At 28.6% G+C, this 16,976-nt stretch overlaps 1 protein-coding gene across 1 annotated transcript; it reads left to right on the top strand.

Moving 5' to 3' along the window:
- Positions 1-6,946: 6,946 nt before the first annotated feature.
- Positions 6,947-9,308, top strand: LOC107874194. The gene is made up of 3 exons (XM_016721046.2): positions 6,947-7,065; positions 8,577-8,964; positions 9,057-9,308. The coding sequence occupies exons 1-3, from the start codon at positions 6,947-6,949 to the stop codon at positions 9,306-9,308; spliced, it is 759 nt and encodes a 252-aa protein (XP_016576532.2).
- Positions 9,309-16,976: the final 7,668 nt, after the last annotated feature.

Genomic DNA, 16,976 nt, shown 5'->3' with positions numbered 1-16,976 from the left:
TTTTAAAAATATTTTAAAATTATTTTTAAATTTTTAAAAATATTTTTAAAAGTATTTTTAAATTAAAAGAGATTGAGGGAAAAAGGACCCTTTTTATTTATTTTTTTAATTTTAATATTATTTTTATTTTTTTTAAAATTATTTTAACGTAAAATTGATCAAAAATTGACCCCTACTCGCACCCCCAGGTGAGTGGCTAAACTCTCTTTGTCCTTGTCACCATTTCAATGCCACATAAGTAAGGTCAACGGTCAAAGGGTGCAAAATATTGCTTTTTAATGAGTTCAAGGGTCCAGATGACAAACATACAAGTTGAAATCTAACTTACAAAACCGACATAATATTTGTTTTGCAGGCATTCCCTTTCTCTTTTTGGAGGTGTTTCAGAGGGATTTCAAAGTTTCGGGTCGCATATGACCGGTCCATCCATAACACCTGCTAATCCTACTTCAATTACTCACATTTTAGTCATCTGACGTAATTTAAAAATAACTACTTTTATTTGTACATGTTTCGATTTTTGAGATCAACTAGTTTAGGTGTACTTGCCTTGCGCGTGTACCTTACTTTTTGATGAGTTCAAACAGATATTTGTTTAAATAATACAGATGAATATAATAATTAAATTTAATATCTTTTGAGTATATAAAGATGGAAAATTTATTTATTAAACCTAACTTTTACCAAAAGTATTTTTAAAAGTCGATCGATCTTCATCTACTATCTTTAAATTACAACAAAACAATACAATGATAGAGACATCAAAATACTACAACTAAATCTAATCTTTACACACAAAAATTTTCTCAAAATCTTCCGAAATTCTTCAAAGCCGACCAACATTTATCTATTACTTGTAAACTGCAACAAAATAATACGATAAAAGTGATATCAAAACAATACAATTAAACTTAAATTTTACACAGAAAAATTTCTCAAAGCCGATCAAGATTCATCTACGAACTGTAAACTACAACAAAATAACAAACTAATAGAGATATTACAATAATATAATTAACCCTAATCTTTACCTAAAAAAAATTTTCAAAGCCGACCTGCATTCATCTAGCATATGTAAATTAAATTAAAATAATAATAAGATAATAAAGATATCAAAACAATACAATTAAATCTAACTTTTACACAAGAAATTCTCCAAAGCCAACCGACATTCGTTTACGACCTTTAAACTATAAAAAAATAATATAATAGTGATCACAAAGCTTCGATTTTGATCCAACTAATTATTATCTGAGCGATCTTATTGGTAGGTGGTAGATAAAGAAGTTAGTTATGAGCAACAAAAAGTATAATATATTCTACTAAAGTGACACATAGAACGGAATATGTTGAGGTATGCTATGAGAAGTAGAAAATAAAAAATATTGAACTAAAAGGATACATTAAGTTAAGCAAAATTAATTTGGCATAACAAATAATATTGTGTTTAAATTAACAACGTAAAAAGGGAGAGATGATATAACGATCAAAAACCTAAAATTGCTGAAACTGTGCTGAGACGGAAAACAATAAACTTTGTTGAGACAAAAAAAATGAAAGATCCCGTTTATATAAAAGGACACGAAAAGTCGTGGCTGAAAGAAACCAAGTATGAATCAAATAGGATTAAAAAAAAAAAAATAGGTAAAGGAAAATTTTAGTTCAAAAAATTTTATTATGGAGAAAAGCTAAATTTGGTTAAAATACAGAAATCAGGTAAAGAAAAATTTGGGTATAGGAAAATTAGGAAAATTTTATTATGGAGAAAAGCTAAATTTGGTTAAAATACAGAAAACAGGTAAAGAAAAATTAGGAAAATTTAGGAAAATCTTAGTTAGGAAAATTTTATTATATTTATTTTGTAGAATTTAATTGTAGGGAAGAGGGTAAAAGACGATTTTATCTAAAGCGGACTGTTTTAATGAAGGGCAAAAAGTTCAATTCACTTTTCTAAGGGCCTTTACACTTTTAATATATTATAGATATAGATTTAACTAGACTATAATGTTAAATTAAAATAGATCAATTTAATAATTAAAATTTAGATGGTTAAAAATTATAAAAAAATTATTATAAGTTGCAACCCTTCTCATATTAATCTATCTATAATCTATATCGATATTCATAGCTATAATCTATCTATAATCCATAATGTATAATCTATATATTCTATATCTATATCTATATCTATAATTTATAATTTGTATCTATATCTATAATTGATAATCTATAATTTATATCTATAATATATTAATATATTAAATTATTAAAAGTGTGAAGACCCTTCTAAAAATAATTTGAACTTTTTAACCTTCGTCAAAAAAATTTACAAATATATAAAATCATCTTTTCACCTTTTTCCTTTAATTTATAATATTGAATATTTACTATAATAAATATATACAAAAATAACTGGGGAAATTTTTAAATTTATGGTAATATTTTATTAAAGAAAATCTAATTTCAAGGAAATTATTATACAAAAATAGTTTTATATAAGGTAAAGTTTTATTTTTATTTTTTTAAATGGCGTAGTTATTTTATATAAAATTAGTTGAGACTCCTAAAAGAAGAAGAAAAAAAAGAATTCCGTGCAAAAATTAAATGTCAATGCTTGACTTTTTTCCAATAAAAAAGGATAGGTGGATTTTTCCAAGTAAAAAGCGATTTTTTTTTTTTAAAGCTAGGACTATTTTCTTTTGTTATTATATATTGGCTTAGAAGTCCTTTATATTTCTTTCTTCTTTCAATTCTAGAAGTCTTTTTTTCTATTTATATGGATTTCTTATTCGGGTAATAAAGTTTTGTGGGCATAACTTTGTTATTGGGTAATTTGTGGTTTTTAGATTTCAGATTTCTATTTATATTACATTTTGATTTTATTGATCACATAATAAATCATTCTTTTATGTTTGTAAATAGTTTTGTTATTGGATCTCCAATATGTTGATCTAATTTTCAGGTTTTGAATTCTCTTTTCTATTGCGTTGATTTTATTGATAAAACATCTTTTCATGATTATAAGTAACTTTCGTTTATTGAATCTGTGACTTAACTTTATCTTTTCTAAGTTTTAAATTTTTTTATTACATTGGGTTTATTGATAATGAATAACAAATTTTTGTTATTGAATAACTTTGTGGTTTCTAGGTTTAAAATTTCTTTTTCTATTACATTGATTTTATTGATCATAAATAATAAATCATCCTTTTATGTTTGTAAGTAGTTTATGTTATCGAGTCTCACGTAATTATTTTATTTAATTTTCAGGTTTTAGGTTTTCTTTTCTATTACGTATGTTTGTAAGTAACTTTCATTATTGAATCTCCAACATAACTTTTTGATTTTAAGATTTCAGAATTCTTTTTTATCACACTAGATTTATAGATCATGAATAACAACCGCTCGTTACTGAGTAACTTTGCATCTACTTTTTTCTGTGATGTTGATTTTATTGATCGTAAATAACAAATCGTCCTTTTATGTTTGTAAGTAGCTTATATTATTGAGTCTATAACATAATTTTTGATTTAATTTGTGCACCATTGACTTGACATACCTTTTAAGAAATAATAAATAACGGGATACTATATCGCCCATCAAAATATAAGTATTAAAAAATGCTTTAAAAGGTCAATGAGATTAAATTAGGGAAGCTTTCAAAAATAGCCTAACTTTCAGTAAATTTGGTAGAGTTCATAGCCTAGCTTTTAAAATAAGAATCTATAGACAATTTATCAACTGTATGCAATTGATTGTATTCAAAATAAAAACAAATACAATAAGTAATTACATGAACCAACCTTTCTTCTCTTTTTTTTCTCTTCACTTTTTTAAATTTTTATTTTTTTCTATTTTCGTTTTCTTTTTCATTTCTTTCTTTTTATTTTTCTCTCTTCTATCTTTAACTTCTATTTCTCTTTTTTTTTCCTCCTTTTTCATTGTTTCTTTTTGTACTTTTTACTTTTTCTTGTGCCTCCCCCCCCCCTTCCCCTCCCTCTTTTTTTCCCTTTCTATTTTCATTTTTTTCTTTCTTTCTTTTCTCTTTTTTCCATTCTTCAATCTCTAGCTTCTATTTCTCTTTATTCTTTTATTTTCTTTTATAATTTTTCTTGTATTTTTTTCTTTCTCATTTTTTTTTGTTCTATTTTATATTTTTTTTCTACTTTTGAAAAATATGACTACGTCGAACACAAGTCATGGATAATAACAAAAAACTCTCTATGCTTATTGTATTTGTATGTGCACCATCATTTATAATTTTGTATTCATTGATAAGATTGTATTTTTATTTTTATTTTATAGTTCACAATATTAGTTATATTTTTATTCATTGATACAATCTATTTGCATTTGTATTTTATAATTCACACTTGTATTTGTATTTTTGCACTTGTATTTATATTTTATAGTACACACCATCATTTATATTTAATTAATTTGCACTTGTATTTTAAAGAACTATTTTGTATTTATATTTTATAGTCGACTGGATATTGTATTTGTTATTTTGTGATTTTATTTTTCTTGTATTTGTATTCTATTTACGTCAATGCACTTGTATTGTTTTAAACAATATTTTCTATTTGTATTTGTAAGTTTACCACATATTTATTTGTATTTATAATTTCATTTACTTCATTTTTTGTATTCGAATGAAGAATAATTGTTATTTTTCTCTATAAATACTTGTATTTATATTCATTGATACGAATTATTTTATTGATACAAATTAAAAAATACAACGATAAATTATATAAATAAAAATGCTCAATTATACAAATGAATATATTATATTTGTATCAAATGATACATGTTTATACAACTTGAAACATACACATGCAAATGATACTTGTTTATATACAAATACAATTGATAAATTTGACATAAAAATACTAACGATATATTTGTATTAAATGACACATTCATATTTATATATTTTAGACTCAAGTAAATACAATTAACTCATATACTTATTTGTATACAAATAAAAATGATAAATTATACATATTCACGTCTATACTACAAATAATAAATTTATTTAAAATATATTTTATAATATAAATAAATATAAAATATAAGATACAAAAATAAAAAATGAGAGGAAAAAAATACAAAAAAGAACAAAAAAATGACAAAAAAGAATAAATGTACAAAATTAAAAAAAATACAAAAAAAATGACAAAAAAGAAAAAATAAAATAAAAATAAAAAAAGAGTCTGCAAAGAAAGAACAAAAGGAAAAAAAGAAAACAAGGATGAAAAAAAAGATAAAGAAAAAATAAAAAGGAAAAAAGAAACGAAAAAGAAAAAAGATGGAAAAATGGAAAAGAAACAAGTAGAAAAGAAAAAAAATGAATAGGAAAAAAGAAAAACAAAAGAAGAAAAAAAGTTGGAAAAGGAAAAAAGAAGAGAAACAGAAGAAAGAGAAAGAGAGAAAGTTAAAGAAAAGAGACTATGAATTGTATTTAATTGATAAGAGAGACTATGAATTGTAATTAATTGAAGCTTATGCTAAATCAGATAATTAGAAGCTTATATGCTAAGCTATGTAATTTTTCCATTAAATTATTTGTTAATTTTTTAAATTGAACAATAAAAATGAACAAAGAGAGTATAATAATTGAGACTTTTCTTGATATTTTATTTTTGATTCTTCATTTCATTATTAATTTTTTTCTTTCATGTTTTTTATAGTATTTTTTTTTTTGAGATAATAGAAAAGAGGTATAAAATAATATGACTAGGTTAATAATTTGATTTTATAAAATTTTAAAAGGTCAATGAGAGTAAAGGAACAAGAGACACATCTTTTCATTTATTTCAACCTCATATACTATTATTTACTTATTTCTTAATTGTATTTGTAGGAGAATATGAAGTCTAATTGAATTAATTTACTTAAAGTTACTTTTTTTTTTTTTTATAAACACTTGTCTTTTCCACAGATAAATAACGTAGAATACATCGCGAGGCCCCTCAACTTAGAGTCATTTTTCACTTTGGCATTTTAAGTTGAAGTTGTTCACTTTAGGCACCTTAATTAGCGTACGGGTGTATCACTTTGACACCTTTTGCAGAGTTGGCATAATGTGTGTATTACACCTACATGAAGGCGCATAGAAGCCCTTTTTCGACTGATGTGACGTTCAAGTTAGCCCACCAATAGTATATTAACTCAGACCCATTAATTTATGTATAAACAACATAAATTCTATCCTTAATGAAACTAATTACATAGGATTCTGGATTTACTTTCTCTCTCCCAGATTTGAAAAAAATACATATATATGTCGTTGTACCTTATACGTTACTCCAATGTATGAGGTAAATCATTTTGCCTAAAATTATGAAAATAAAACCAGATACCATTATTCTCTCACATAATTAACAACAATAATTAATGTACTGATTTTGTGGAGGCTTAAAATAGTAACTGTAGTTCAAATTAAAAAATGTCATGAAACATCAACACGATTTTTTTGCTTGGAATTACGATTTGGAATTCAAAATAAAAAAACCCAGAAGCATCTATTTTCTTTCATCTGCCAACATCAATATGAACATCGCTATATTGTTGAGGCATTCAGATTCTTGGCAGTTTGAAATTCTTTCTAAACAATACAAAAGTGATGGAATTGTTGTTTCAGAAAGTATAACATTCTTAAAATTGACCTAGACGATTGCTACGGAATTAAATATTGATGAATGTCAAAAAAATTAAAGTACATCGTTGAAGGTACTTCCTCTCCAATTATTATAAGGAACGATAATAGAGTGAGGGTGTACATTGAGTTGAAGAAAAGTTTTCCAGGATTTATCAATTATCCTTTGTGTATTTCAATGTTTGACAAGTCAAATAAAGAGATAGAGTTTGATTGTGAAACTGGTGTTGTTCTTTGTATTGAGGAACTGAATTTGATGCTCTTGCATTAACAATAGTTACAATGGAAAATCAGTATTCATTAGATGTTCCAGAATTTGAAGTGAAAAACTTCATTACTGATTGCAAGAACATAGAAATAAAGGTTGATCAACTTTACAAGAATAAAGAACTCTGGTTGCGGTAATGGCTAAATATGCATTAGGAAATGGCTTCAACACGAAAGCTAAATGATCTGACAAACAAAGGTATGAACCGATATTAGATTTAATATTTTTGAATGGTTAAAGTTTTGTTAGAAGTTAACAAAACGTGAATACAACTTGCTGTATTCGTATTAGATTTAGTAAGTTTTGTTAATTTATTACTGATATGTATCGTATTATATTATACGTTGAATACATATGTCTACGAAGATTTGATTATTTTAGTTTACACAGAATTTCCTATAGAGTTGTGTCACTGCCAATACTCTATGTATTTTAAGACCTTATACATTAACAAACGTGAAATACTTACTCTAATTTATGCACGTGATATGTATTGGGTTGTTCATTAAAAATTATGTTAAAAAACAGGAGGAATAGTGTATTGTAACTTATCATATATACAAACGTATGTATGAGGAAGCTGGTGACATGATAATTTAGCATGTAAGTCGAACATGAATTTTATATCTATGTTATCATACATTTATTCCTATTTATATTTGATGCTTCTATGTCCTTCACTTTCGTAACAAAAATTATAAATGGATCTTTAAGACATCTTGTATGAATAAATCGAATGCTTTTGTGATTCTGTGATTTAATTTCAAACATATTTGCTGCCTTAGTGACTGAGTACTGAAAAATTTGATTGCTGCAACAGCTTTTATGAGCGAATTTACAACACTAAAATTAGTTAAACACAAGAGAATACACGCACCAAAGGACATAATTGAAGAGATGAAGGTCGTTTATGGAGTTGATATTAACTACATGAAGGCATGACGCACAAAAGAGAGGGCAATAGCGATGCTTAGAGATAGTCCAGCTGATGAATATCAAAAAATGCTGTGATATGTTTATATGCTAAACAAAGTGTATCCTGAATCCCACATTAGGATGCATAAGGTAGCTGATAATGAGTTTAAATACTTGTTTATTGCCTTAAATACCATGATAAGGGGTTTCCAGTTTTTCCGGCCTGTTGAAGTTGTTGATGGTGCCCATTTAAGCGGACCATGCAAAGGAACCTTTCTATCAGCAAACACACTTAATGGTGTAGGTATTATTCTTTCTTTTTTTATCCCCGTTAACATATGCATATATCTATGTATTGAAACTGCTTATACATTAAACTGTTATATATATGAATTTTTGTACATGCTTAATTAAAATATATATTTTATATATTGAAATAATTTATTGGGTTATTCTAGACTTTTTTTATTAGGTTGTATTCTGCCATTAGCTTATGGGGTTGTGGATTTTGAGAATGACAGTTTGTGGATTTGATTTTTCCATCAGTTTAGAAAAGTATTTGGCGAACGGGAGAACATGCGGGTTGTATCAGATCAAAACGAGGGACAACATGTGTGTTGTATCAGATTGAAACGAGAGTATCATAAAAGGTTTGAGCATTGTGTATCCTAATATCCCACATCTAGCATGTATTTGGAATTTATAAAAAAATGTTTGCACTCATTTTAGGAAAAGCAAAGACAGACTTAGTGACTTGTATTATTCTATGGCTAAAGCTTATAGAAAAGAAGATTTTGATTACATTATGTCAAAGGCTGCTAAGATTGATCATAGGATTAAGGAATACCTGGAAGAAGCTAGATATGAAAAATGGTCTCGAAGTCACTCACCTATTAATAGAGGTAGGATGATGACCTCTAGTATAGCTGAATGTATTAATGGTTTCTTGGTAGAGGTGAGAAAACTTCGTATTTTAGGATTTATTGAAGAAGTTAGAATTTTATTTGCGGCATGGAATTATAAAAACAATGAAATTGCTTCTTATACAAAGACAACATTAGGGAGAAGATTTGAAGACATTCTGACTCTTAATGGTGCGAAGGATTTACGGATGACGGTATGTGTTTGAATATTTATAAAAATAAAAGTTTTTTTATTCATTAGTAATTTTTGTTTTATCATATGTATTGAAGCATGTGTGTCTAACAGGTTAAGACAGCCGCAAGTTATCTTTGTTGTGTATATGAATTCGGAAGGAGGTACGTTGTCGATATTGAATGTGCCACGTGTAATTGTGGCCGACATCAAATTGATGAAATTCTCTATCCACACACAATTGCTGTATTGAAGAGTAAAAATATAGAAGATTATGGTCCTTACTGCTCGAAATTTTACAGGCCAAACACCATTGTTAAGACGTATGAACTTCCGATAATTCTGATGCCAGACATGAAAGATTGAAATGTTCCTCAATTTGTAAAAGATGAAGAAGTGGTACCACCAAAATACAAAAGACCTCCAGCAAGGCCGAAAAAAGATAGACATTTGAAACAAAGTGAATCACTTTCTTCAAGCTCAAATTATTGCGGTAAATGTGGGCGTGCAGGTCACAACTGATGCACCTGGGATTTTTTCAAAGAAAACATGAAAAAGATAATTTAATTATCCATGTGATGACCCATAATTTGGTTTCGTTTGACTAACCAGTTTACTTTATTCATGTAAAGAATCTGGAAAATGTTCGAACTATATTTAATATTGTTATTTCAAGTTCAGTTCTTAATAATAGTTTGAGATTGGTAGTTTGTGTTTTTATTGATTCGAATGTGAGATTTGTAATTTTATGGTACATACATTTGGTGGTGTGTTTGTTTATCATATGTTGCAGAGTCCACGTTAAGTTAAATTGATAAGTGGTTGTAATCTCAGTGATGTATAAGATTGATGTTATATCATTTTATAATGAAATAAGTAATGTATAATTTTTTACATTATATAGTCAGTAATTGTTGAAATTTGATGAAAGTTACCTATGTTATAATCACATATGTAAAGTATTATCATATCGGATTTTGTAGTTAATAAATTATTTAATTTATCCGAAGTATGGAATCTGATAATATATTGGTTAAGTATTTACATTAAATTATGTTACATACATATGTATAAGCTGTTTCATACATAGCTGTTTCATATATTATACTGTTGTTTCATACATAACGTTATTATATATATTATATGAGGGTTCATTATACATGTATATCAATGTATAGTGACATAATTAATGTATAATGTTATTATACTATATAGTCAGTAAATGTTAAAATTTGATGATGTTGTACCTATGTATAATCACATATTTAATGTATTATCATATCGCATTTAATGGTTAATAAAATATTTAATTTATCTATAGTATGGAGTCTGATAATTTATTGTTTAAGTATTTAGATTAAATTATGTAACATATATTGTATAAAGGATCAATATACATGTATAACCGTATATTATACAAAAGGTTATGTTGCGATGTTAATTTTTTCTGTTGATGTAGCTAATGTAAAAGTATTCATTATACATGTTAAATGTATGAGATTTTAACATTTATTTTTAAATAGTTGAAAGATAATGATATCTGACATACAATTTAGTGTATAATTATTTGTCATACTTTACATGTATTTGTAAGACTGTATTAAGAAAATATTAATATATAATTGTTTGTTATACATTAGATATAAATAACAGTTTAATGTATCAGCTGCAAACATATGAATATACAATTACTTATGATATTATAATATGATTTTACAATATAGATGTATAATATGATTTTACAATGGTAATATGAATATATCTTAAATTTTTTGTATATATGAATAGTATATATATGTTATTGCAATTTATACATAACATTCTAATGTTTGAGAAGTACCAATACTATAGATTTACATCATTGCAATATACTGAATTAAAATCGAAACATGACCCTAGTAAATAATGCTGCTAACAATACATAACATATGTATGCATAAGCAGTTCCAATAGAATAACAGAACACTAAATACAAACCAACATAAAAAACTAACAAGTGTTATAATTGTTTAACATCCATTGCTAAAACAAGAATTTAAATGTTTTCATGACGAAGGAAAAAAACTATGCCACTCTAAAGTAACTATTGCACTTTCATTAATTGTTTGGACATAACTATTCCTTGGACGCGGAGAATCGTCATTATCACTTGTGTATCCTTCAATTTCCTTAATCATTCCATAATTTCAAAGTAAAGATGCATAACATACACGTTGCATTTATGCGTCAAACCCACTTGAAGGCACTGCCAGTCCTTCACTTAAGATTTCTTCATATGCAGCAATAAAAATGCCACAGTCCCTGAAATGAAAAAAAGTTATGATTTAACAAGCTGTTAAAAAATTATTACATATTTATACATGTAAAAAAATATAAAATAGATGCATTTACAGACTAGCACACGTTTGCTGGGGTATGTTTTGCACATAGTGAACATCAAATGAGTGTTGATTGAGAAGTTGAGTGCGCTGACCAAACTTGTCTTTGTATGCATCCAGTGTTGCCTAGTCAGTACGTTCTGTCCTTTCAAAAAATTCATTATTTGACAAGTAGGCAACATCACTGCCAACTTGTGTATTTCATTTGATAGTTCTCTTTTTCTTGTAACTATTAATGAGTCGTAGACACGTATCACTCTCTCCTTCAACACAATTACAGCCAACACCTAGTGAAACTCTTTTCCACAGTTAACTAAAACATAGACCTCATCAATCATATGCCATGGTAATCCCGCAGGAATACAATCATATTTTTCATACATCATTCGTACTATCAAAATATTCTAAATGTATAATAAATAATTGGTACTTAAAAACAACAAATTCCCATAGACAATATATGTAAGTATAAGCAGTTGCAAAATAAATTATTTATGAAAAAAGTAAAAAAATATTTTTTTTACAACTAGACAACATCTCCCATACATAACAGTTCCATGTATAAGTAGTTAGAAATCATAAGATATTCCCTGTACTACATAACATATATATGTATAAGATGTTTCTATACATAGCATACATATGTATAAGCTGTATCTTACATAACAGTAAATAAGTTTTATTAGCTACTTCAAATCAGTAATACATAACATTTATATGATTAAGTAGGTATTATATATAAAATAAATATGTATAAGTAGCTGTAAAATATATTATATAGGACCAAAAGACAAAAAGCAAAGTACTATGATTCTAAAATAGATATAGATCTCCCATACATATCAGTTCTACCATACAAATGTAGAATAATATCTTCAAAATATCTTCTGTTCGCACTGAACATCACTTCTTGTTGTACATTCAGTATTTTTGTTGACATATTCTTGAAAATTCGTGTCTACAGGTTGAATTTTAATAGGATCATCATTTGGGATATCACTCAGTGGATCCTTGTCCTCATCATCATTCTATTTAAGAACCAAAAAAAATATTTACCAATGATAGAAATATATACTTATACTAAACACATCTATCGAAAAAAATATCAAAAACTCCTCAACGGTTGAATTGTCCTCTTTTTTCGATTCTTCTTCACCACCTTCTTCCTTATCATCCACTTTCTCATCCTATATAAAAACACATTATGATTGTATGAATATTTTTCCAAACTATTAAAAAAATGAATGTATAAAATTTTTATACCGGTGTTCATTATTTTCTTCTTGTTTCAAAGCTTTCACAACCTCGACAGATATATTTGATATTACTATTACCAGTTTAGCAATCTTTTTATCAACCTTAGTACGTACGTAAAATCAAATATTAGTAACAATATTATCTTCTTAAAATAAAAATAGCAATAAGAAAGTTAACTTACATAATACTTGATGTATGACTTTATCTCTTTCATGTCTGATTTCAACTTAGAAGTTTCATGAGGCATTGTGGAAGATGGAGGAAAAGTCTTGACTTGCTTACGCTCCGAATATGCAACTATTGAATCATCTTGTTTTTTTTACAAAGACTTCAATACATCATCTAATGAGCGAGTACATATAAAAATCACATCATCTTTCACCCTTGGACTGTCTTCCTCAAACATCATTGTCTTTCTTCTCTTAGATGCTTGTTCAGCTGATAAATCTGAAGATAATTCGGCCTTAATTAGAATTTTCTGCGGTGGTATAGTGCTAAAATCATCAAAATTTTTAGCTACAGAAATAATACACGATTGATTTTCATCAGCTATCATTTTCAACTTGTGATCAGTAGATGAGGTAGCAGCAGATGTTGGAAGTCGATCACATATCTCAAAATCTTTTATAAAAGACAAATTCAACCTCTGAACTTCTTCATGTGTAAGTTGTAAATGCTTGTAAGCAAACATTTAAAGTGAAAGCTACATAAAAGTATTAGAACAACAAGAATATGAATTGTAAAAAAAAATAAAGAAAAGGTTTTACATCAATCTTACTGAACATTTCAGCCATAAAAGACTCATATTTAGGCCTCACATACTCTATAGATCAGTTGAATATCCTTGGAATGATGTTTCTATGACGGACCATATTTTTTTTATCAACTGTAGAGCAACACTCAAATATCCAAACATTGAGTACGTATGACATTCCACCCAAAAAGTATAAATGTTTTGCAATGAAGAAATCTTGTCGCCATGAGTTCATCAATTTCTCAAATGTAATCTTTTCCCATGAAAAATGTCTGTAACGACCATCTGGAAGTTGGGTAAATTAATCGATGATTCACGATATTGAGAAAACAGGAATGTATAAACAAAGTATAATGACAATGTTCAGCGCATCTTGAGAATTATCAAAATTTTCCATCTTCACACGTTGAATCAATGTTTGCTTAGATATTCCAACTTTATAATTGAGGAAATACTTTGATATCAAAGTTGAATTGGGTGATGAAGTATACATATATTCATCAATATTATCGGTACATTTACGATCGGTAATTATGGCAAACTTAAGTATAGAAAATTTTAGGATATTATCCCTGTACAAAAACATGAATCTTGTCATGTTTGTCCTGCTGGATTTCTAGCATCAAAAGGCATTTGGATATTTGCCCTATCCATTTGCACTGAGGCATATTGAGGAATACACTAAAGATTGTATTTCTAATGCCCCAATAATTTCTTTCCCCAAATATTTTTTTTTATCTTCTCCAAATTTCCGGTTACTTGAGCTACCCATATGTAATGGGTGAGCCAAAACTTTGTCAATACGTTATTCATGCCCTGATACAATAATAGCAAACACAAACAAAGAGTAAACATAGCAATAGACTGCTAAACATACCAAAGATAATTTGATACAACAGTTTCAGATGAATGTGTACAACTTATACATATTACAATTGTCACGACCCAAAAACAAGGATTATGATGCCAGTTATCACGGCTTACCTTGACAAATAAGCCTATCACCCAAACTGATACAAAAAGAGGAAAAGACAGAAATATCCCAAGGAAAATCTTCTAGAATGAAGCCGAACTATATAAGTAACCATAACAATGAGGAAAGAGCTTATCTACAATACCAATCATGCCCAAAATTAGGTGTCAATAGTGTAAGAACTACTAATACAATCCAAGAGTCAAATACATCGGAAAAATAAACATAAGGAAATAATATCTGTCTTCTAATACTAATGAAGACTTAACTACTGTAGAAAGATAGAGGTGAACTTTGGATGCATGAATGTCCAACCGCTACCTTAAAAGCTCTAACAATTACCCGAATCAAGCACGTTGAGGAGCACTCGAGATAGGACCTACACCAAAAGGGTGCAGTAGGCATGGGTATGATCCGCTTGTACTCAGTAGGTATCATAGGACGACCAAGTAAAGTAGTAAATAAAGCATACAAAATATACACTAAGGGCACGTCACCTGCAATCAGAAAATGGCCCACAACGGTAGACCACACCGCTTGCACTAACAGTTCTAATATATAAGATAAATTACAACAACACACAAAGATATAGAACACAAGTATACATTATCTGTAATACCCCGTATGTTTCAAAGTTAGGAAGTGAACTATTTTTTTCTACGTATGAAACCTCCTATCCTATGATTCATATTTGAGTACATGACTTATAATGAGTATTCTAATGATAATATAGCTTATGATGTATTAAGAATGTTCATATGAGTCACTTAAGGTAATGCAAGCTAAGAGTTTTTGAATCCATCAAGTTTTAGTATTTGATTTCATAAGGGTCATCTTTGAATGATCATAAATCGATGTTTATGTAGTTTTTTTGACAGATTTAGACCCACCAAATTATATAGAATTGAATTAGTTTTCCAACGATACCAATTTCGTCTAAATCCGACACCCGAGCAAGAAGTTACGACTTTGCAAAGTGGAGTATGTCGCCTGACATAAGGTGTGCGATAAGGTGTGCGATGCACACCCTAATATGTGCGATAAGATGTGCGACGAATACCCTAATATATGTGATAAAGTGTGCGCCACACATGTGGGTGTCCAGGTGACTTAAATAGTCCATTTTTGGGGTAAAATGGTCCTTTTTCCACCCCTATATAATGCCTAAACACAGAATTAAGCCCTTATTTCACCAAAACATATTCTTTCTCTCAAAAACCTCTAAAGAACACAAGCTAGGGTTTTCATAGAAGATTCAATTTCAAGGAAATTCCTCCGTCAATCATCAAGAATCTTCCTTCTAAGGTATGCGTAGTGTTCATCCACGGATTTCTTTTGTCCGTGGAGTTCAAGAATCAATTTTTGATTACTAAATCATGAATATTTTATGGTGATATGGTTGTAGTCATGTTGTTGTTTGTTGTTTGTGATATAGAATGGAAATTTGATGAATTTTCATGAAGATTATGATCATGTAGTTGGAAACCATAAATTTGGGTGGATTAATATGGTGTAAGTTTGAGAATACACCTATGCCTTAAAGAGTGCATGTAAGGTGTTTGATAAAATACCTAAGAGACTAGAAATTATGCAATATAGATATGTAGAACCCAAATGACAAGTCCATGCTCTATCCCTTATGACTCAACATGAATTCCATGCAAATTGTTATGTATTGTTGTTGTGATATGGAATGCTCATGAAACTAGAACCATGCAACTATGTACATGTTACATGCATTATCTTTCATGTTCAAGAATATGATAATCATGTGTAGTATGAAATCCCCTACTTATGATATTGTGAATTGTTGACTCCATCCTTATGATCAAGTCAGTCATGTGTATCAGTTTCCTTCCATCGAGTCCTGGGGGTACTTGTACCTGAAAAATATAGCTGTGTGCCTAGAGCCATGACATGTTGTCACGATACTCTTAGTCAAGACATGATCTATAGAATTCAGTTACTCATGTGACTCAAAAATCTCAGCAGTCTCACTAGTTCAGTAATCTCCGTTATGCTCAGTTAATCTTAGTAATCTCATTACCCAGTAACTTCAGTAATCTCTATAAGTCAGTACTCTCAGAAATCTCATGAACTCAGTAGTATTCCATTAGTCACAGAACTCAGTAAGTTCAGTTAATCAATTCAATTCAGTATCTTTTTGATGAAAGTAGGATTCAGCACCGAGCGAGCCTAGGGATGGGGACTTACCCGCTAGTGAGGACTGAGATCCTTAGAAAAAATCCCTAAGTTCTAGAACTACGTAGCCAATGTAGGTATGAGATGTCACTAGTTAGATAGGACTGACATACTCAGGGGTCACCCGTTAGCACATTTATCTGTATAGGACTGATCTCAGGAGTCACCCACTAGATTAGGACTGACTCCACAGTAGCTGTCTTTACCGATGGTATGGTATTGACACTCTTCCAGTAAGGGCAGAGATTGGACCTCAGTCAGCTTAGCATGAGGCATGTCAGTTACATGAATACATCCTATAGTTATAGTTTCAGTATCAGTTTTCAGAGTAGAAATAAGAAATTAGGACTGTCAGATACATTCATTAATCTCAGTAAGGAACATAGATAGTTTCACAAACTTAAAGACCACCCGTCATATAGTCTTGGTCTCTCATTAAGTTATTCAGTATCAGTACTTCTAGAGATCTC

This window comes from Capsicum annuum, chromosome 6 (assembly GCF_002878395.1).
Source record: "Capsicum annuum cultivar UCD-10X-F1 chromosome 6, UCD10Xv1.1, whole genome shotgun sequence".
In the NCBI taxonomy this organism is placed as follows: domain Eukaryota; kingdom Viridiplantae; phylum Streptophyta; class Magnoliopsida; order Solanales; family Solanaceae; genus Capsicum; species Capsicum annuum.
This window is presented reverse-complemented; position numbering and strand designations above follow the sequence as displayed.

Excerpts from the sequence above, each read along its gene's own strand:
- LOC107874194 (XM_016721046.2), top strand. The coding sequence starts at position 6,947 with ATGGAAAATCAGTATTCATTAGATGTTCCAGAATTTGAAGTGAAAAAC. Across the intron at positions 7,066-8,576 it reads AATAAAGAACTCTGGTTGCG|GAAAAGCAAAGACAGACTTA; the intron begins GTAATGGCTAAA and ends CACTCATTTTAG. Across the intron at positions 8,965-9,056 it reads CGAAGGATTTACGGATGACG|GTTAAGACAGCCGCAAGTTA; the intron begins GTATGTGTTTGA and ends TGTGTCTAACAG.